The 24,475-nt window shown below is 37.1% G+C and overlaps 1 protein-coding gene across 1 annotated transcript in view; it reads right to left on the reverse strand.

Moving 5' to 3' along the window:
- The window catches only part of LOC125226452 (cAMP-specific 3',5'-cyclic phosphodiesterase-like), a 729,130-nt gene that overhangs the window by 27,938 nt on the left and 676,717 nt on the right, over window positions 1-24,475 (reverse strand). Inside the window, exon 8 of the mRNA XM_048130434.1 lies at window positions 17,008-17,120. Within this exon, the coding sequence (XP_047986391.1) occupies window positions 17,008-17,120 (113 nt within the window). The remainder of the gene's footprint in view (window positions 1-17,007; window positions 17,121-24,475) is intronic.

Genomic DNA, 24,475 nt, shown 5'->3' on the forward strand with positions numbered 1-24,475 from the left:
TGCCAAAATATTATATTAAGGAATTTTAGAGGCGGGCCAGATATAAACCAGGCAGGCAAGTCACGTGATAAACGATGTAATGTCACGCCGACCTTTTCGCACTATTTGTAAGTGCGATAGGGACGCACCGGTGCGATAAAGTTTATCCAACTAGTTTGCTACGCCCGCAGAAAAGCATTTTTTTATTTTTACTACAGTGCTCACAGATTATTTTGAAGGACCGGTGGCGGGCCGGTCATGGTCACTGCTTAAAACACTAAATGTAATTTTCGATGATGGTATAGCCACCTCGCTCAGAGGCCGAACGATTAGCGTTAAAGATTATCCACTATCATTATTCATTAATGACAGCACATCCTGTATCCGTAAATAATTACTTCATTATCAATTAAATCTATTACCTTACACGCGTTGTAATCCGACTAACATTCATAATTAATTTCACCGTATTGAGTTACGCGTAACCTTTACACTTTCTGGCAGTGTAACGTGATGACGAAAGCGTACGTCACAGACTAGGCATATATTGATATAACGGGCCGAGGTCGATTTTGAACGCCATAAAAAAGGCCGAATAGACGATGGGAATTTCCGTTTTAATTTCCCGATGGCCGGCATACTTATATGTAGTAATTACGTACTAACCCCAGCCACTGATAGTATGAACTTTACAGGAATTTCTTTCATATATCGGTACGTACGTGACGGGTATATCCCTATATAGTTTCCTATGTATCGTTTCGTAGAATTAAATGTTTTAATGAAATGTATTTAAGATCTTTTTTAGGCAGGCAGGTAAGTTTCACTGATCACTAAAATCATATTCATATATTTTCAATAAGAAAGTTTTGTGCAAAATTCTGAGATATGGAGCATTAGTGACAAAATCTTACTTGAAGAACTAAAAAGTCATGTCAAACAAGCTTAAACTCAAATTACTCACTTCACAAAACCTCATGGCACCGTGTTATGATATTTATCAACATTGAACTAAAAAAACTATGAAAAATATTCAGTCAGTAACAGATCGAGAATTCGGAAAAACTATAAAAAATCCCTATGAATTCTGATCACCTTGGTTTTCAATCTCAGTTAATGCACATCATCTGGCATCAAATAAATAAAATTCATACCGCAATATATCTTATGTCAGCAATTATATAATGTACATGGTGTTTCATTGTCGGAAGCTCATGTCAACCTTCGGCGCGCGGCCGCTGAGGTCGCTTTAGACGTCATCCAGCCGGTCCATTGGCTCAATACCCTTTTGGTGTAGCAACATAAAAATGGTACCCTTGATTCTGGGCTCAATTAGGTATATTTTAGTACGGCCTATACAATATTTATGAGTTCGGTATGAACGTTTCTGTACTTGGGAACTTGCGAGGTAAATGTTTTAATCGAGCTCGCTTGTCGGTTTTAAAACTGAAAGAAGTTTCCGTAATGTAAATTGGAACAATTTAACTTTAGCGTTCAGTGGTTCTCCTCATAATTTTCTTGCCACGATTGATTTTCTATATCAAAGTAATCCATACTAATATTATAAATGGGAAAGTGTGTGTGTCTGTTTGTTTGTCCGTCCTTCACGGCAAAACGGAGCGACGAATTGACGTGATTTTTTAAGTGGAGATAGTTGAAGGGATGGAGAGTGTCATATATGTTGCCTCTTTCTAACGCGAGCGAAGCCGCGGGAAAAAGCTAGTATTATATAACATGCAATTAATTGGTTTGGACGTGTTAACTTTCGAATGAAAATATAATCAAGCGTACAGTACAATATAATTAAATTATAACGTAACTGTATATTTATGTACTCGCATCTGGGTGTAATATAATATTATGTACTTATTGTCTTTAATATATTATAGCTCAATTTATCATTCTCCCTTTCCCAGTCATGTTGAGTAGAGGTAGATTAAGTCCTTGCATGATGGCGTCACTATTTGGGACACGGTGATTCATATACTTAGTATCAATTCAGGTATCCAAAAGAACCTGACGTATTTCTGTGGCGTAAGTGCTTTGCATTGCGTATGAATTTACTTAGACACTTTTATATAATTGTCTTTATCCTTATAGGTATAGGGGGTTTGAACAGGCAAACGTCAAAGTAGATAATTCTAAAAGGTAAATTAAAACATTAATACAATATATGCACCTACTTGGTAACTTCAGTTTTCATTATCTCATATTTTAAACAAAAATAGTATTTATTTGATCCTACCTATTACTCGCAATCTCGCAAATGATGTACAACTTGAGAAGGCTTGCTACAATAAATTGTTTCTTATTTTTTATTACGACCAAGATTATATCAAATTGCAAGAAAACGCATATCAAGTTTTTCTTCAGTATTTAATTTAATTTTAAATATTCTTTATTTACATGAACATATTTACATAATTATATAAGAAACTAAGACTAAACTTAAAAGCTAGCTAATGTCTAAAATAGGCCCTTGAGGCATTGTACCAAGGATACTGGCGATTTTATACGATTTTATTTTATTTTATTTTATACTATATTTAATTTAGTAGTAGTAGGAGTAGTAGAAGTAGCTCTTTATTGTACAAAAACACATTAAAAATAACATACATTGAGATGTGAAGTACAAAGGCGAACTTATCCCTTAGAGGGATTTCTTCCAGTTTAATTTCAATTTAATTTATTTATTAAGGTTTGCCAACAGGTGTAATACCAAAGGCGTTACCGTTTTTCTTCAGTATCATTTAGAAAGCTTTCAGGATATATGTACATAGTTCAATTTAATGTTTAAACATAAATCCTCACCTCGAAGACATTTTTGGAAGTTCTAGCACAGAATACATAATAGTACAAGTACAGAAGGCCCACTGCTTTGATGTTCACGAAATGCCGCCTTTTTAAATGCCTACAAAATTCTAACAAAGAAACGAGCCGCACGTGTGCAGCGTCGGATGATAGGGTTGCCTATGGATTAAAACGAATTAATTCTCAGATAAAATGTTATACTATAAATTCAAGTCTTGGGTACTTTCTAGTTATATATATAGTATTTACATATTTTTGTTTAAGCCTTCAGCATCAGGAAGCCTTATTGGATTTTTCCGTGGGACTTAATCAATAAGATCTGTGTTAGATTGTCCTATTTTATTCATGATGTATATTTAACTAAGCATTATTAGCCATTCCACACGTGGACATCGCATATGAACCTTAAAAAAAAACTCGCGACGTAATGTAACAATAGAAAGTGCGAACGTGCGTTCCGTGAGAACGCGCGCCACCCCTGATTAGGCCGCGAACTCGCGGCCGCCAGCATGTGCATGTACTTGTAGCGCGGCGATAGAATCGCGGAGTGAGCCGCCCCTGGTTCTAGGACGTACACACTATACAGCATCGTTGTAGCAAGAATTTTAACGTAAATAAACAATAATTCAATAGGAAATGTATTTCCAGCGTTGTTTATCTAAAATTTCACGTTAAAGGCGCCAGGCGCCACGTTTGCGTATGAAAAATATAAGACGCTTGGGGTAACTACAATTCATAAGGTAAAGCGGGGCAAATCTCGACTGGGGGGGCAAATATAAGTGGTCCATTTTTTCCCTTGTTTTACAATGTTTGCATCATTAAATAGAGAGTCCACCGGTTATATATGCTAGGCGTGTTCAGTGTATACATGTAGAACTCAATATCATAGTGTAATAATGGAAAAAATGGATTAGTTACAATTGTCCCCCAGTCGAGATTTTCCCCGCTGTACCTTATTTTAGTTTTCCGTTCTAAGTAGGTAAAACATTTTAGTAACTAGATCAATATACATTTTATAATAATACTAACAGTATCAGTAGAAATAACTTTAAATATAACAAAACCGTTCTTCATATCACCTTTCATGACTCTAAACTCTACGAAGGAGAATAGGTTTCTCAAGTATATTATTATTACAGAACATAGTTACAAATCAACACGCGGGCACATAAGGTGTAGTTACTGTTACTACATACCTATGTCATTTTTCCCCTCACTACCTCGGAAACACATGTTTTATCCTTTAATGTCAGCGGGTAAAAACGCATTTTATCCACTAGTGGGTAAAGTAATTTGACCTTGAATATAGTCAAATTAACTGCTTTAAAATTTATAAAAGTAGGTGAATCTAGTAATGAAGATGATTTACCACCTGTGGAACTACTGGAAGCAGTGATAAACGCATTTTTTGCGTTGTAGTTTCCTCGCTATAGTGAGGGGAAAAATTTTGTGTTACACACGGGTGCAAATGTATTTTACTTCTCGTGTATTGAAAAACTCGCTAAGTTCAGGATTCTATTCTCGAACCACTCGCTTCGCTCGTGGTTCAACTATAGAATCCTTTCACTTGCGACTTTTTTAACACACGAGAAGTAAAATACATTTGCACCCGAGTGTAACACAAAACTTTTCCCCTCACTAGGCTTGTGTCGTTCACGAACTATGAACTGTTAGGAATAAAATCCCATCAATGACCGAAATGAACTGAATCTTTCCAGGCTCTGAGATTCGGTCTTTGCTCATTTAGTTCAGTATAGGATCGGCGAGCGCGAGCGGTTTGGATCGAGAACGAGTGTGTGACTGCGCCGACCGAGAGCGAGAGCTAATTAGCAGAGCAACAAAAAACGTCAAGTTTTCATATTAAACTTCGGTTACTTACAACCTTTGGGCCCGGAATGTTACCATCTGTGGACTATTCGTATCATTTTGACACTATTCGGTCCCATTCGTTCTGATCTTTCCGACCGCAATGGTCGCTGGTCTGGCTGAACTAAATGAGCAAAAGACCTAAAAGAGCGAACTAGTTCGTGGGAGCGATTGAACGAGATCGGAGCGCTCCGATCAACGAACGAAACGGCACAAGCCTACCCCTCACTATAGCGAGGAAACTACAACGCAAAAAATGCGTTTATCACTGCTTCCAGTAGTTCCACAGGTGGTAAATCATCTTTATTACTAGATTCACCTACTTTTATCAATTTTAAAGCAGTTAATTTGACTTTATTCAAGGTCAAATTACTTTACCCACTAGTGGATAAAATGCGTTTTTACCCGCTGGTATTAAAGGACAAAACACGTGTTTCCGAGCTAGTGAGGGGAAAAATAATACATTACTTTATTCAGTATCTGCATTGTTTTTGGCTGAGTCCTTTCTGCGTAGTGGTAAAGCAGCTGATGAGTTGTTGTGATCGCTCCACGGCCGCGCTAGGCGGCGTGAAAGACTCGCTAGGCGGGCGCCTACGTGACCCGGGCGGCGCGTCGCGTGACGTCGCGGCCGGCCGCAAGGCCGTAGACCCGTGGGTACACTTATCACTCACGATACGAGTTTAAAGGCCGTTTTGTTTATGAATTACACGGTAGCGATAACCGGAGAAGCGCTGCTTATGTGATAAACTTTTTCTGGATTTTAAGATTTTTAAGGAACTAAGGCACGTACTACTTCAATTAAATTAATAACATGTACCTCTCTAAACATTTTTTGGCAAATAAACGATTGTATGTATTGTATTATAATAAGCAGCTTGGCGCTTTCGCAGTAAACCTGGCCCCGTAGCCGAATGGCATTTCTACGACGCGAAACGAAAACGAAACGACGCGAAAGGTAGTTTCGCTCTGTCGCGCCAATACGCAAGAGCGATAGAGATAGATATCTACGAGCGTTTCGGTTCGGGAGCGTTTGTGCATTCGGCTACGCACGCTGGGCCCGTAGACAAGTGGTAACTAAGTATCGTAGTTTTAGTGCGATAAAGAGATATACCTATGAGACGCTACAGAGCGTCAGTAGCGTCACCGATTGGCCTCTTGTTTACGCAGCCTGACATAATTGTGGTGAACTATTCTTATGATAAACACGTAGCGCCGATAATACTTCTAAAATTATATTTATTTTCCTCCTTTTTTTCTGAATTTTATTCTATAGAACAAACAAGACTAATGATGATTAAGTCAATTTGAATAGACTAATCTATTTGGAGACGGTCCAAATTAAATGTCGTCAATGGTTACCTTTAAATCTAATTGTGTCGTTTGCAACCACCTTGATATATCCGACGCCCTAGTAACAATGTACAAACAAGTATCGGTTGTGTTATGACATCAAAAACCCATGTGATCTGATATCTGAGGGCACAGCCGCGCCACCGTCGAGCCAAGGCAAAGGGCACTGTCAGGCTTGTCTCGACGCGCGTCGTCCAATTTTCATTGATCTTTAGTGTACAGTCGAGTTCATAAATATGTGTACATTTTTTCACCCTATTTCATCGAATTAAGGTGACGAAATGTACACATATGAATGAACTCGACTGTATAACGAACATATGGCATCGCGAAAAAGTATTACCTATCTATGCTGAAATCTGTATTCATGACAAGGTTTCGCTGTCGGAGCAATGTATATTTATTTAATAAATAATGTTTATTGCGGGTCTTCACTTTGATATTTTCGACTTTAGTTCTGCCGCATTCACGACCAGTGGAAGCTGTTTTTATAAAGTAACTAGCTTTTGCCCGCGGCTTTGCTCGCGTTAGAAGGAGACAAAATGTAGCCTATGTCACTTTCCATCCCTTCAACTATCTCCACTTAAAACATCACGTCAATTCGTCGCTCCGTTTTGCTGTGAAAGACGGACAAACAACAGACACACACACTTTCCCATTTATAGGCAGGCCCACGCGTTTACCAACATTAACGCAAAATCGCGTCCTGTACGAGGCAATAGTCAGGAGTCACTTAGAGTGTAATGCGGCCATCTGGAGTCCACACGAGTCTAAGTATAGGGTAATGTTGGAACGCATCCAGAATAAATTCATTACATTTGTGTACTTAATTATACGGAGTTTACCCTTTTTACCCGTTAAACTATCCTACATTGTTTGTATTAGGCATGGTAGGATACAATAAACTAGAAGTTAGACGGGAACTGGGACTGTCTTTGTATATATTTAAGTTGGTACGAGGCAAGTTGTGCAATCCTGGAGTCCTGGCAGAGGTGCGTTTAAACGTAGCTAGCCACCCTGATCGGTATGTGGCGGCGGCGGCGGCCGACCCTGCTGGCCGAGCCGCGCGCTCGAACGCAACTCCTTCGCCAGGCCCCTTTCACGCGCGCACTCCGGACCATCAATCGAGTAGCGATCGAGTTAGATATATTCTCTTGTTCTCTGAACGAATTCACAAAGGCTATATGTTTTGTGCTACGGCAATGTATAAAATGTTGTGTAAATTTCCATACTATCGTATTAGGATGCCCTGTTATTGATAGTTTATGTGTATGTAATAAATAAATAAAAAAAAATAAAAAAAATATTAGTATGGACTTGGACATATTATTTAGGTAACATGTACCTATTTATTCATTACCTATGTCAAAAAAATTTAAAACACGTGGTCCTTCTAGTCCGTGCTTACAAAATGTTTTTTATGCAACCAAAATAAACACCGTCCAAGTGGCTCTAAATAGTAAGGTCAATACGGATAAGTATGTGATAAAGGGAAGTGTGTCTGGCCTTCACATTTGGCCGTTTTACTCATTGTCAAAGTGGTTTTGCGAGTTCATACCTTTGCTACTTGCTAGTCACGATTAGTTGAACTCTCAATAAATACTGATTATTGTTTAAACATGCCAAACGTGGAAGCCTGACACAATTAACCCTATGACACAGTTACCCGTATTGACCTTAAGCTGAGTTTAGACGTGCAAGTTATTGCTGCAAGTTGTGAGACAGAAGTATATGCAAGAAAAAGATGCAGATATTTGCCACTCACTCTTACTTATAGTGGCGTCTCAAAACTTGCAGCAATAACTTGCTGGTCTAAACTCAGCTTTACTTATATTGCCACTGTGACCACTTTGAAAATTATTACGAAATACGGTATCTCCTTGGATGCTTCGCATTTTATTACAGTATTGTTTACTCGCCTCAAAACGAATGCTTTAGTGTCATTGACTTTATCTTGTAGCCAGATTGGAATAATAACATCATAATATTTAATACCTTACCCGACCTTCGTTTTATGAGTAATTACATGTTTTTGTTTACGCTGCGTACTCGCTTGTCTGTTATTTTAGTTTACAATCGATTAAAGTCCTCATATTTCATTAGGAGCCTGTTAAATTTGGCCTGTAGTGTGTTTCCACAAGATATAAATAACGGTAATGAAGAGGCTGAATAGAGTTATTTAGGCAAGCAATATAAGATTATTAGCAAGTCGACATGAAATTCTGACAACTCAGGTAAAACATAGTGAAACTAGAGCGCCAAACTACTTTACTATTACTTCGTGTTAGTTGAGAACAAATTACGGATTTACGACGTCAATCATATTAGTATTCATTCTCTTGTCACTAAAATATAGAATTTGTGTGGGAAGAATATTTAAGTTTTTTGTAAACAGAAAGTACAATTTTTGTAACTCGCTAATAATGGACAATCATCCTCAGGATAAACGTAACGTAACGTTAGAGCAAGACGTTAGACGCGTAAGTTGAAGACCCGAGTTCGATCCCCGACTCAGCCACCAGTGGGCTCGGTCGCTTTTTCTTTCGTGTATGATATCTATTTCAGTTTATCATCTTAGGATAATTATTTTTGTAAATCCTCAAAAATCCTATTGAATCTGATTCTAGACAAGCATTTTGGTACCTCTCGATACAAATAAATGACTCTTTACACAAGAGATATCCCAAGAATTCCCAAAATACTGTAACTATATGAGCATAGTTTACAAACATTGTACAGAGCAGCAGCTGGATGCCTTCACCACAACCTAGAACTGCCACAACGATACACGCAGTCACGCACCAATGTTGATACATGGCGATGGCCGTCGAATGTCATGTAATGATGTCCACAAATAGCCACGACAAAAATAGAACACTTTAACATTGAGATGTATATTTAAATCGCCGTAATGACTCTAGTTAGAGCGCAACTGTATCTAGCAGCATATAATTCTACGGCCGGATTTACGTCACAGTTCGAGGCTGGCGGGTGCCCTCCGCTGCTAACGATGGGATGTCACGCACAAGCGAAAGCCTCAAAGAACATATTCCCAAATGAATCAAAACTAAACGTAGGACAGGTTTTATTTACGCTTTATATGTATATCATTAAGTATTCTCTGTGGCTTCGGCCCTAGAGAGCAAGTTTGACAGAAATAAATATGAAAGAAAACTAAAACATTATTTCTGTAAGACTTTATCGTTACTTCCTAGAATATTTTAAGGAGCCGTGTTTGGAATAAATATATTTTATTAACCCAAATAAAATTGGAGTTTGCTTCAATAAATGTAAGAACCACTTGACTAAGGTTGCTAAATATGGTAAGACAGAATTTGGGAGCGCAAAAGGTAATTTATGTGTCTTTGTGAGAACTGTATTAGGGGGTTGGTAATTTAAATTTATTTGCTGGACCCATATGGATATGCTTACAGAATTAGCCGCCGGTTTCGTTAATAAATATCTCAAGGGCGGGGGTTCAACAGAAAGGAACTTAAATATTAAGTTTAAATTCATGAGAAAATGGTTTAAAAATATATCATATTTGCTCGTGCTATTTTTTAAAATTAATTTGAGTTTGGTCTAGTTGTCTACTTTGTGATTAATTTATCGGTAAACGCCAAAAACAAAAACAAATATGCAGCAGTCGAAGTTGTCAGCTACATAAATCGTTTTTGATATTTAAACTTCTCTAATTATTTTTAAAAATTCTCTATAGATTTTAAATAAGTAATTAATAAACTTTATTTCTAAGTTAATTACTTTTTTTAGTTTGCGTGCACAATTAAAAATAATATGTTCAACGTCACTTTATCAAAATAAAGCACTTAAAACGGCCCTTTTAAAAAAGGCTGCCGTTATAGAATAGTCCGCTAAGTGGGCCTTCACCCCCTGCAATATGCATTGTGGCGACACGCGGCGATATTGTGACGTCAGCCACATCGATCTGAACACCGGTGTTACAGTCCTGGGGGCGTAGCCGAATGTCATTTCTGCGACGCGAAGCGCCACCGAAACGCCGCAGAAATATAGTGCATTCGGCTACGCACACTGTTGTTCCAAAGCTCATCGATCATAGTGTAAGGCTTGCCGGCATATCGATCGGATCCATGGGGCCTAAGGCTTGGGGAGTGAGCGCTCCCCCCGCAGCCTAAGTTGGCCATATTCAAAATAGACCATGATTTTTGGGTCCCAACTTTTTAGCCTTTACCACGTGGCCCCTGGGCACGAAGCTGGATCCGCGCTTGCTTGCCGGAGTGGACGCTCGGTGCGCAGCCTTCATAATTCATAATTTCTATTCAACATAATAGGTGTTACATAATTTTTGTGTCCCAACTTTTTAGCGAGCATACAACCTATGCAGCGTCGACTCAGGACACTTGTACGAGCTTCAATTGTTTGATATGCACGCCGCAAGCCTCGCCCCGCTACACGCCGAATATGAGCGAGCATACAATCTATGCAGCGTCGACTCAGGACACTTGTACGAGCTTCAATTGTTTGATATGCACGCCGTAAGCCTCGCCCCGCTACACGCCGAATATGAGCGTGCATTCAGGCCCCACTTAGGGCCGGTTGCACCAAACCGTCTGTCTCCGTTAAAGGGTTGAACTCGTATGGGAGACAGACGTCTGCTGCGTGACAATTACATGGTTGACACGACCGGTCTAACTCAGTCGGTAGTGTAGTGACCCTGCCTGCTGAGCCGCGGTCCCAGGTTCGAATCCCGGTAAGGGCATTTATTTGTGTGATGAACACAGATGTTTGTTCCTGAGTCATGGATCTTTTCTATGTATGTATTTATCTATTTAAGTATGTATATCGTCGCTTAGCACCCATAGTACAAGCTTTGCTTAGTTTGGGGCTAAGTTGATCTGTGTAAGGTGTCCTCCAATATTTCTTTATTTATTTTAATACATTGGGACAAGACCTTTGAGGCCGGTATCATGACCTGAAGATAGATAGAATTCCCTTGAAATGATTTAATTAAAATAAAGTTTCGTGTAAAGTTTAACTAATAATGAATTATTTTGATTTATATTTCAATATGGCGCCTTCATCCCCGCTTTCATTATTCGTAATTAAGCTTATTCCGTAGAAGGTAGAAGTATATCTATGTAATAATATTTATATTACTATGATTATGGATTAATACATATTATTTACAGTTATTATAATAAATAATTTACAGTAGGCTTGATCGCTTTTTCTTTAGTGTCTGCTATCTATTTCAGTTTATAACATACCTACCAATTAAGTAAACATTTTACTATAGATATAGTGAAATTCGTACAAATAATCTAAATGAATAAAGAGGTACTTCAACTCCCAAGAGACAAGCATCTCACAAATATTTAGTAACGAAAATCCTGAAGCAGCAAAGCTTTCGCAAAGAAAAGTGCGTAATTAAAATTAACGACGGAAATGCTTTTCATGCATAAATTAAAAGGAAAATGTTTTAAAATTAATATGTTTATTATTACGAAACTTGGGCTTGCTTAGGGAATCCAAACAAACTCATTAAATAGGACGTGAAGGGAATAAGTAAAATCAAGATATCGACTTTGAAGCGCGGATCTAATCCATCTTTTTCGAGAAATCATTAAAACTTTTGCCGGCTCAAAGGGGCTTTATATATGTGAGATCGAATATCCAATATCGCGCAGGTATCCTGTTAAAATGTAAATAAAATATAGGTGGAAAAACACTGCCAAATGAAAAAAATGTTTACCGTCAATAAAGCAGTTATTCGGGACCGTAACCTCATTCATTTTAGATATGTATTGGAGAATCGACGAGTCGGAAGCTTTTATAATACCTTTCCTATATGTAAAATAACCAAAATAATACTTGTTCCGAGTTTGATGTAAAGCCTAATGGGTAGAATTTTAGATAACTTGCAAGGATAATGCTAGGCGGCTCGTGTAGAATTGTTTCACTCTGTAATATTTCATATAACGAGGCCACATTAAATATAAGATTCTTTACAGATTCAGTGAGCGTATACTATTGGTAGACTGAGCATCAGATGAATAGTGACGGTAAATGTCATCAAATATATACAAACACATGTTTATTGTGATATAATTAAGTGTCTACGTCTAGGTATATTTCGCCATTTTGGCCATCAGCATCCATTTAATGCTGACTGTCCTATGCCAAAATATACCCATCAGTATCTAGTGTACATTCAAAAACGTGACGTCATATAAACGTCTTTTTGAAATTTCGAAAACGCGCTAAGCAGGACGTTTTGGAAACAAAGCTAAACCTATACTTAAGATTGCAAACCTCCGACGTTTCAAGGACCTCATTGGCCCCGTGTTCTAGGAGCAGACAGTCTAGAGTTTAACATCATCATCTTCTAGCTGTAAGAATTTTTCGAACTACCCGCACTTGGTCTTGACTACCCACTTGAACGTTTTAATATAAAGGGCAAAGCAGCATGTAACAAATTCATTCGAAAAAGAACCGGTACGTTCTCGAATAAAATTTGCACTAGGGACACATACTAATAGTGTAACAGTGACACGTACACATGTCACAATTGTCACACGTATGCGACGACGGGAGGATTTCAAGTTTCAGAAGGCACAAACACGTGTTCTGTCCGACATGGTCGTGCTGCTGTTTAGTCATAGATTGTAGAAACCCTTAGATGAATGGGTAAGTGACGTCATCATGGCACCACTTTTCCATTAGGACATATCGTCACTCTTTGAAAAAATCTCGTATCTCACGCTGCTCCTCAAAGTTAAAACGCAGTAAGTCTATATGCATTTCATACATACCTACTACAATTTTCTTTTCATTGACAGACGAAGATACAAGTTTTTTTTAAAGTAGTGACGATATGGAAAAATGGTGCCATGACATTGACACATATGATTGATAGCCAGTTGGTTAACAATTAATTATTGTAAATATTGAAAGATGCTGGAGAGAACAAGCGGTACCATAATATTGATTGAATATCGAGTAGAGAAGATATCTGCCTCTGTCAGTATATGGCATGTTTCATGAGAGTGTACGAGTAGGTACACTGTACAGGATGACATGAGGTTATTCTGCTTCCCGTCTTCCGTCTATATTTTTTCTATGTCTACGTTATATGTAGGCCCAACACATACTGTGATGTGCTAATATGCAAGTTCCAATTCGTGTTGTGTCGCCGCGCTGGTAAGTTTCCACGGCTGCGGATAAAGCAATCGCTCGACAAACAGACGAGGAACCGTAATAACCAGTATAATGCGGTGTATAATCCGCTTGTTAGAGTTTTTCCATTCAATTTTACGGTTGGCAATGAAACTGAATAATGCATTTAATCGTGATAACAAAGAGATTGCTATATTTGTTTTATTGACAATACTGGATGTATGAAGGATACTGGGAAGGGCCAGTCTGAAGTTTAATGATTGTGTTTTTTATTAATTCACAGTGAAAGTAATCAAGCCGAAAAAAATATCTTTAAGATTTAGCATATGTCAAACATGTGCTTCAAAAAGAAGAAAACGCAGATATACTACAGCCGTTTATATTTCTAAAAAGTTCGAGTAAAATGAAATGATTTTTAAAGGCACGTATTTAACCGGGCGACTAAATAACCATAGAAATGGGTATCAAAAATAATAGTTTGGCGACTAAAATGGGGCCTCAAAATATTTCAATATGAGGTAGCATTTTAATGTCATTATGGCTACGGTTTATTCAGACGCGAGTACCAACTATTTATTTGGCAACTGAATTATTATATTGGAAACAATTTACGACATACAGTTTAATAGGAAAACGGCTGTCTATTAATATAAAATATACAGTTCTTTTAAAATATTTATATAGCAAATTAACATAAAAAGTACATTTAAAATTTATATATCGGCACTCATCACATGAGCTGTCATTTTAATAAAAAAAAGGAGTCTTATAAAATATAACGGTCGACAAAATATTATACTTATGGGTAAAAAATTAGGTGTTTGGGGGTGCTGGCAACTTCGTCTATACAATTAATTTAACTTTTCATGACGTTTACTCTATCGAATCTAAGGCTGGCCTTACGCAGTCTTAACATCACTCTGAAAGATTAATTTTTTTGGCAGGAAAACCTTACTCAGAATATGCTTTGGCATAAATCGTTCAGCAGATTTTATAATATCGAATCTTATGCTGGCATAATGTTCATGATCATGAGCAAAATAATCTTCTAAATTAAGAGTACTTCCGTAGATTTTTGTTTGCATATTATTTAGGCGGTAAAAAGTTGTCCATCTTCTTCCTACTTATTTCTGTTTTGATGGCGAGTCATGTGTGTTGGGGATGCATGCCTCTGGGACTGTATTTCATTTCCTTTTTGCTATCGTTGTTTTGTTCGTACAAAGTACCTAAGAATTATGCCAAACTTAGCAAATTTGATAGGACTTATATTCTACTAAAAAGTAACCTAACCCTAACCCACTTTTTGCTAGCAGAAAATAATTCTGCTCTTGTAATATTATCATGGCATTTTTTTAATACCACGTCGGTGGCAAACAAGCATACGATCGGCCTGATGGAAAGCGGTCACCGTAACCTATGGACGCCTGCAACTCAAGGGGTGTCATTAGAAGCGTATACACTCCTTTTTGGTGTGTACTTATTATAAAATGATTTGGTACGCGTTTCCTCACTTGCAACTCGCTCGAAAATAGATGTGAGATATTTAAATACTACCCGTGGTTTACGGGTCGCAAATACGATGTTTGAATAGAATAAACATTTATTCGTGAACAAGGGCAAGACAAAATACACATAATAACAACAAGACAGAAAGGAATGAAGTGCCACGAAATGGCCTCACCTCAGCGTGTTGCTGGTGACTTCCAGCGCTGATCTTCCGATGAGACCATCGTTTCCATAAAGAAACGATTTTATATGTGTTTTAAAAAACCTACTTCCCAATATTTTTTTTAGTTGCCTCCGCAATTATTTAGGTAAGTATAATTATTTAGCTAAGTTTAATTAACTCCTGTGTGGTGACGGGTCTCCTGTGTGGTGACGGGTCTCCTGTGTGGTGACGGGTTAAGAATTTCACCACCCCCTTTCTTCCCGTGGGTGTCGTAGAAGGCGACTATGGGATATGGGTTAAATTGTGGTGTAGGCGAGAGGCTGGCAACCTGTCACTGCAATGCCACAGTTTCGTTTTCTTTTAACCCCTTATTTGCCAAGAGTGGCCCTGAAGCTTAAGTAGTTTCATGTGCTCTGCCTACCCCTTTATGGGGTACAGGCGTGATTGTATGTATGTATGTATGTAAGTTTAATTATTTAGGTGCTAACATCTATATGACTACAAATATTAAAAATCTTACACTTTACAATACTAGGTGCCAATTATTATTTTAGCCGCCAAAGTATTGTTTAATGTTCCTCGGTAATATTTTTGTCGTTTGAAATTTGCTGCCGTTTTTTCAATAATAATGATGCTTAATATTTGAGGCTCATATATTTTTTTTGTCGCCACAATATTAAAACACAGCCAGATTATATTATTGTATGCCCGACATAACTTCCCGTTTAATATTTTAGTTGCCCGGTTAATTATATGCCATTTTTAAATACGATAGATAAAGGAAACAGCGACACTATGATCGTAGAAATATGAATGTGCATCCATTGTGCGACATAAGGGGTTTATTGAAAAAAAAAAAAAAACTGGTTTTCAGTTTTTTTTTTCATGTAATGTTGTCAGTCAAAGAAAAGGTAAGGTCAATACGGGTCAGTGTGTCATAAGGGGGTGTGTCTGGTCTTCACATTTGACCTTTTTACTCATTGTCACAGGTATTGCGAGTTCATACATTTGCTACCTGCTATTTACGATTAGTGATAAACGTATGAACTCTCAATAAACACTGATCATTGATCTAAACAGGCCAAATGTGAAAACCAAACACACTTCTCCTTATGACACGCTTACCCGTATTGATCATAATATTTATACTATATTTTTTTAATTTCAAAACAGGTTAGTTCTGCATGAGACTTATACTTCATTTCACAAGTCACATGCAGGTTTCACATGCACCGAGAGACATCGTTAAGTTATACAATGATTCACCCCAGTCCATTTACACGTCACCAGTCGACATTTATTTATTTATAAGCCATAATCACGAGACGTTATCATCATTCATCACCGTTGACTGGTCTATTGACGTCCGTTGTACAATATGGGTATTCTAAAAAGAGCAGCTTAATTAAAGTTTATAGACCTCTTTTCATCGATGTACATAAGGACTGATGACGCAGAGCTATAAAATACACGTGCCATTTATTTTTTACATATATACCGTTTTAACATTATTCAATAGTATTTAAAAAACCGCCATTAGTCACTTCAGACGGTAATGCTATACAATACGAATTAAGGCTAATTTACAAATTAAATTGTATCTTGTAACTTTGCGCGCAACGAGTCACCACCACACACTATGTGGCATTCCGTGCTGAAAGGGTCCTTATGCTTCATCTGGACGAACATACACCGTGTACTCAAAAAACCCGAAAGATTTTAACGTATTTATGAAATTACGATTAATAACGTTACACAACGTAGGTCCGATTATGTGTTTAAATTAAGTACTATTCTAGATTCTAGTACTTAAAATAAATAAAATTAACTGCTTCTTTTTGAACAAATCTTTACTTCAGAGAGTGAGCAACATTGATAAATCTCAAGCTGAAAAACAGAGAATGAATATTACTCTTCAAGAATCACTCCGATATCACACGACGAATGCAGCAGGAAATAGGTAAAAAGTAATTCCTCTTAGATTACTTATGAGTTTTTAGATTACATGTTATATAACATTATTTACTCTAATTAACCTTTGGAATCGTAGATTAAAATCTTTCGGATCATTCGGGGCCCACGGTGTATAAAGGAATTTCAGATGAAAAAGTCCTTAGTCCATTCGAAGCATAAGGCATGGAGAATTAAATATGGCCACTCGTCGGCAAAGCGCTTACCTTAAGTGAGGCCATATCGGACACGGAGCGGTGAGTCTGTATCGTCTCCAGCTGGTCCAGGCACCAGTCCAGCTCTTCCACGGTCTCCAGCGCTAGCTTCATGTATGCCTCGTCTGGAACAAAGAGAAGACTTTGTGAATCTTAAGGCAGACGGGGTGCAACTGGACTTATGGTACATGGGAAACTTACAAATCGCATTGTTTTTGTATGTCGATATTAGCAGTCATCTACCTACCAAAGACATAGGTATATAACTCCGTATAGACAAATAAAGTCTAAGAAAAAACCTACTGCGGTGGTCTAGATGGCGCTACACCTCTGGTTAATTCTCGACTAGATGGCGCTAGTAGTAATATTTGACAAAAGTAACACGTATCAAGTTAAGAATTACGGGGCGAATTGTCAAAACTGATGTTCAAAAGTTTTAATTTTGTGTCGAGTGTTCTTAGCCATGTTTTATGAAAATCGTCTACTAAGTCGCGGTCGGGGGTTTTTTCAACATTTTAATTTTGTGGTTAGACTTTGACAGTAATTCTCTATAATATACTCGATCCTCTTTGGTACCTACATTCTTTTATATTATATTATCGATATAATTCTTGAATATGTATACATACATACTTATACTCGTAATACTGTAATAGCCAAGCTAAAGCAATACCTTTAAATATAAAAGTAGTAACTTACAGTGAAGTTTTATTTGGTTACGATAACGACCGGAGTTTGTTATATTTAAAACTAACCGAGGGAAAGTTTAAACGAGCTGCAAACATTTCATGGTAATTGGACTAAATATCATTATTTATGTTTGAATGATGTACCGGTCTGGCTTAGTGGCCTTGCCTGCTAAGGCGATGGTTCTGGGTTAGAATCCCGGTTAGTCATGTGTGTTTTCTATGTATAAGTATTTGCAATTTCGTCTTAACTTATTATTGAGTACCTACCCACAACGCAAGCCTTCTTGAGTTTGACGACCGGTCTGGCGCAGTCGGTAGTGACCCTGCCTGCTACGCCGCGGTCCCGGGTTCGAATCCCGGTAAGGGCATTTATTAGTGTGATGAGCACAGATATTTGTTCCTGAGTCATGGATGTTTTCTATGTATATAAGTATTTATATATTATATATATCGTTGTCTGAGTACCCACAACACAAGCCTTCTTGAGCTTACCGTGGGTCTCAGTCAATCTGTGTAAGAATGTCCTATAATATTTATTTATTTATTATTTTATTTACCGTGGGACTCAGTCAGTTTGTGTAAGAGAGTCCTATAATATTTAGGTATTTAACGCTTGCATAGTTGAGCTATGATAATTTATGTACCTATTAAACAAGTGTCACCAAAATGGTTTACAATAAGCTTTTTAAAATCAATCCACACCCAGCGAAATGTCTTAGTTCAATAAATCAGGGACTATTCGTACCTTTATAACTGCAAATAACAAATTCTATTTCGCAATGCTAACATTCAGGGACGGGAACTGCTCATGGATAAAATCGATTTTCATAAATTTTAGCCTTTTTCCAGTAAATATTTTTACAGTCCACAATAATTTTACGATACTTGTTTTTAATGTGCTTTGTTGTTGTAGGTAATCACTGGATATTCATAAGTAACGGACATATTCCTTACGAGTCTTTTTAAGAACTGTCAAAACGATTTGCTAATATGAAATACTGAGGAGTGACATCACGGTCAATTCATTTACTTTATATCTTTCTCTTCCTGCGACGATCTACTCAACCTGCGAGGCCAAAGGTCGCAGGTTCGAGTCCTGCCGGAGGTGTGAATTTTTCTATTTTTTCTTTAATTTAAAAATATGAAAATGAAATATTTATTTTTCAAGTAGGCATCGAGAAGACTTCAGTCCCCCCTCAGTTGGGAGGGGGGTATCCACTATGGGACCGGCAAGAAAGTGACATCACGGTCAATTCATTTACTTTAAATTTTTCTCTTTGACTTATTAAATAGAAATTATGTTTAAACATAACTACTGTCCATAAATTATGTGGTGCTTTATTTCGTGCACTGCATAAAATATTTTATTTTAAGTATAAGAAACTAGCCTATTATGGAACACAAAATACGAGATTCCGATTACAATGCAACGTTTTTTCAACTTTCAAGATTATCGACAGTTTGCTAGTATTTCTTTCGATGAGTAAAAATATGTTATCATAAGATCTAAATTTATATGCGTAGGCGAAAACAACAACCCTTGATTTATGCTATTTAAGTACATATTATTAATGAACATAAAACACAAGTAAGCTGAAAATAGACTAATTTGGAATAGACGTACGAAAACAAAGTTCAGCTACGTTAATTAGACGGACTCTAAATTGCAGACTTATTTGATCTAGGTGTGGGCCGTTATTTAAAAACGAAGTTTATTTGGTAAATATTTATATTAAACATCTGTGTCTCAATTATTCGTTTTAATGATTGCTACCATAATATTGCCTACATTTATAAGTCTGAAATAAATACCAAAATAATAACAAAATTCAAGTAGGTACCTACATACTTAAATTATTCTATTCTGTTTCGTCTGACACATGTCATATTAAAAAATCGAAATAAGATGTCATATATTAAAGAAAAAATAAATAATTTGATTTGTTCCCATAGTTGCGCATATGGCATATTGTTACAGTTACTATATAAGTAGGTAGTTACTTCAGGTGAAAGAGAGCCTACAATTTGAGTTTAGAATACGGGCTTATTTTTTTGTTTTGCATACGAAACTATAATTATGCATAATTAATTACTCGTAATATCTGAATGAGTTAGTAGTTTCATACCTATGCTTATGGTATTTATCATACAATAATAATGGTCTCTGATAGTCACATACAGTAAGAATTATAATTTCGTCACAGTAGTAAAATTTTCAAGTTTTTATGGATTATTATCAAGTAGATGTCGGGATATTGTGCGTACAGTGCGATATTGTTTGACAGATAAATAATAAATAAATAAATATTATAGGACATTCTTACACAGATTGACTGAGTCCCACGGTAAGCTCAAGAAGGCTTGTGTTGTTGGTACTCAGACAACGACATACAGTCAAATGTAAAAATATGGGTGTACAGATCTTACTCAAAAATATGTCCTATAGCATCTTAGTCCGGTGTAATAAGAGCGTAGTACCATATTTATGAGACGATTATTTCGATACGTATTTTTGAACTTGACTGTACATAATATATAAATACCTGAGTATATACTAGGGTGGGTCACTCTTGTATGAAGAAAAAAAAAGTATTATATTTTCATTGGGCACAGTTACAAAAACTTGCCAACTGATGCAAATAAACAGTATTCCAAATTATTTTGCAATTGGAATTCATCTTCTGCCTCCGGATCCGATTTGAAGTTTTCATATATTTTTTAGTACATTTTGTGTGGTGTGAGGAGTATATCTATGTATTGTCTTCTAATTTAAAATTTTGCTATAAAGATATACCATTATTGGCATCGTAATAGCATGCTAAAGGTTCAAAGAAAATAAATGAACAAAAAAACCTCAAAAATTAAAACCTTTTTTTACACCCTACTCCATACAAAATACAAAAACTTCAACTGAGATCCGGAGGAAAAAAATGAAACATAAAAATTTCAAAGAAAATTGTGCACTAATTAATTACAAAATGGCACCTTTTTGTGACTACGCCCCCTAAGAAAATAAAATAAAGTAAAAATTACCCACCCTAGTATATAATATACATAGAAAACATCCATGACTCGGGAACAAATATCTGTGCTCATCACACAAATAAATGCCCTTACCGGGATTCGAACTCACTACGCGCTAGGTCAGACCGGTCGTCAGATAAGGCCAGAATCAGAACAGGGGGGTTACCATGACCTACTAAAGACGTTCAGTTTAGGTTGAGAGAAAGGGACACAGCTATAGCAGTTACATAGCTCCGTCCCTCTCTCTCAACCTAAACTGAACGGCTTTAGCACGTCATGGTAACCCCCCAGGTCAGGTTACCCTCGCGAAGACAAGACAAAAGATGGGCCAAGAATGTCAAGATTCTTGACCTGTCTTCCGCCTAGTTATTACTGGTTATTTTCGAACAGATTTTCATTGATAATTTTTATTTTAGCTTTTTTCCAAGAACGTTCAGTGTACCTCTTAAAATGTCGCATATAATATGACATATATGGTGGAAATTGCATTGACAACTTCAGAATTAAAACATACGAGTATTAGATTTAATATTATATGGGATTTACTTTAAATTACAAACGATTTTATTTGAATTATACATTCATATAGTTAATGTGTTTACGTTTTTACTTCTCATAACTGCAACGACATAAGGTGTAAAACATTTTAAAGCTTTTCACAGCAAACTTCAAAACGATAATCTCAGTAAGTAACATTTAAAACAACAAGGTTTGCAAATCATGAACTTAAATTTCATTAATTAGTATTACCCATGATAGTAATGTTTTATATTTTATGAACTGATTAAACTTACATCCTGTTCATAACTGAACATTGTTAAATGAAACACGGTGTATAGTTAATATACTTCTTATCTTCCAACAGTAGAACATGATAGTAGTTTTATATTTTATGAACTGATTAAATACAAGAATTCTATATCATTATAATTAGCACAACATACTAAAAATTTGAGTTAATGCAACTGGAGGTCTCGATGAATGCGACCTTCCAGATGTTTATGTTTATAGGTTTAATCTTTATTCTAAGAAAATAAAGTTTATTTTACGCTATAGTATTTGTTGTGATGTTCGTAAAATGAGCCGTTCTCAAGTAAAAGGTACCATTTAGTCCCATAATCATAAGGACGATCTATCAGATTGATCTTTTAGAGACTTTTTGCAAACCGATTACAGATGCACTACCTGATAGTTTACCTACGTATTTTCTCAAAAACGTTCGTATTTGTCATGCTACTTCAGAATTACTGTAAATGTATAGTCACAATGCATAGACTGCCATCTCTCGGCACAGGATTAAAACTTTTGAACCTCAGTTTGTGTTAAAATTGTCAAATACTAATATTAGCGACAACTAATCTAGTTGGCCATGATTTTTTTTATGGTTTTGAGGTACGTTTTTTTGTCTGAGTTGTACATAATACATATGTCTTAGTTATAAAATAATAACGAAATTTCGTCTTTAGTGCGTTTTCACGTTATCCGATCCGATATCGGATGTCGGAAGGATTTCATTGGAAAAAATCCAAGATGGCGCAAGTAATGTATGGGATATCGGTCCTACATCCGATATCGGATCGGATAATGTGAAAACGCACTTATGGTAAGCACCGACGTGGGCACCTTTAATCAAGAACGCCAGAAATAGATTATAGTCAATAGATAGCTTTACACGGAGACGGGTCGTGATGCGCGTGCGTCACTGCTTGCACGGTGTTCCCCAGATAACTTATGAGTTTTGACCCTGTTTGTTAGATACCAGTGCTCGTATCAGCACGCGCTCCGTCTGGAGACTGTGAAACGTGTGCAATTACATGTGTAACAAATTAGCAGGTTTAATTAATATGTGACAACGGCAAAAAAGTAAGAAACTGTTATCATAATGCATGCATGCATGTATTTTATATGTAGATATAAAATGATTTCATGGAGCATGGAGTTTAAGAAAAAAGAAAGTGTGACAGGTTTTCAAAGGGTGGGCATTATCGGTAACACCTCAGGCTGCATAGACAAAGAATAGTTATTTGTTATACAAGGGGGCAAAGTTGTATTTTAAAGCCGAGTGTGGAATTGAAAAACGAGCAAGTGAAAGGATTCTATAGAGATCGAGAATAGAATCCTGAACTTAGCGAGTTTTTTAATACACGAGAAGTAAAATACATTTGCACCCGAGTGTAACACAAAACTTTTCCCCTCACTACAGCGAGGAAACTACAACGCAAAAAATGCGTTTATCACTGCTTCGTCAGTAGTTCTACAGGTGGTAAATCATCTTCATTACTAAATTCACCTACTTTTGTCAATTTTAAAGCAGTTAATTTGACTATAGTCAAGGTCAAATTACTTTACCCACTAGTGGATGCGTTTTTACCCGCTGGCATTAAAGGATAAAACACGTGTTTCCGAGCTAGTGAGGGGAAATAGTACATTACGATACAAGTGCGTAAAAAAGGAAGTTCGAAACGAGTGGCGATAAATTAAATACTGAAATAGTACATTACGATACAAGTGCGTAAAAAAGGAAGTTCGAAACGAGTGGCGATAAATTAAAACACGACCGAAGGGAGTGTTTTAAATCGACACGAGTTACGAATTTCCTTTTCGCACGTGTACTATTTCAGTACAGATGGTGTTTTTTTTACGCACTAGTGCGAGAAGTGGTTCATCATATGCCAGGTCGAAACTTCGGAGGCTCATCTGTACTGAAAAATGTCGTACAATACACGTGCGAAAAGGAAATTCGTAACTCGTGTCGATTTAAACCACTCCCTTCGGTCGTGTTTTAATTTATCGCCACTCGTTTCGAACTTCCTTTTTTACGCACTTGTATCGTAATGTACTATTTCATCACACTCGCTCTCGCTCGTATTATTATATGCCTACATACTGATACGTAATGAGCTACTTTAAAGTAAAGTGAATACCAGGCCCCGTAGCCGAATGGCATTTCTCCGACGCCAAACGAAAGCGATACGCCGCTGGCTCTGTCGCGCCAATACGCAAGCGCGATAGAGATAGATATCTACTAGCGCTTCGTTTCGTGAGCGTTTCGTGAGCGATTGTGCCATTCGGCTAGCCACCCTGGGGCCCATTTCTCGAAAGGTACAAGCCTTGTATTACAAGTGCGCGAACTGTCAAATCGTATGGGTTGTCATGGAAACACACTTGTAATACAAGGCTTTGTACCTTTCGAGAAACGGGCCCCTGGATGGGGCCTTCCACGACCTGTCAAAAATTACAAGATGGCGGACGAATGTTCGAAATAACAGCGTAGGTATTTCAATATATTCAGTTTCAAATTTGGTTATTACTTCGCGAGTGTCATGAAAAACATTGTGTATAATTGTATATCACGGGCGGATGACGGATTACGAACGAGAGGCCATTTGAAGCCCGACGCCGAAGGCGGAGGACTTTAATAACTCGAGTCACTTCTGCCCTTAATACACAATTTACGCTTCGTAGCGTATCGTAGCTATATCTGCCCCTCTAGCATAACTTGCCTTGTCGCGCGCGAGTCCATACTTGAAGTCGCGCAAGTTGTGCTACAGGGTCTGGTTGTCCTACTAATACTGCCACACAGCTACGATATGCTAATCGTGAACGATTGGTTTCTTGTCTACGCTCCCTGGAGTTACAACAACCCTATGCTGCAGGCTTGTTTGTTACCTAATTAATGATAGGGGATGTTAACACGACAATATATTGAGCGGTACGCTATATTATATGTTTGTCGTAAATGCAATGCTCTTATTGAAATTGCAAGG

Source organism: Leguminivora glycinivorella, chromosome 5 (assembly GCF_023078275.1).
Source record: "Leguminivora glycinivorella isolate SPB_JAAS2020 chromosome 5, LegGlyc_1.1, whole genome shotgun sequence".
Lineage (NCBI taxonomy): Eukaryota > Metazoa > Arthropoda > Insecta > Lepidoptera > Tortricidae > Leguminivora > Leguminivora glycinivorella.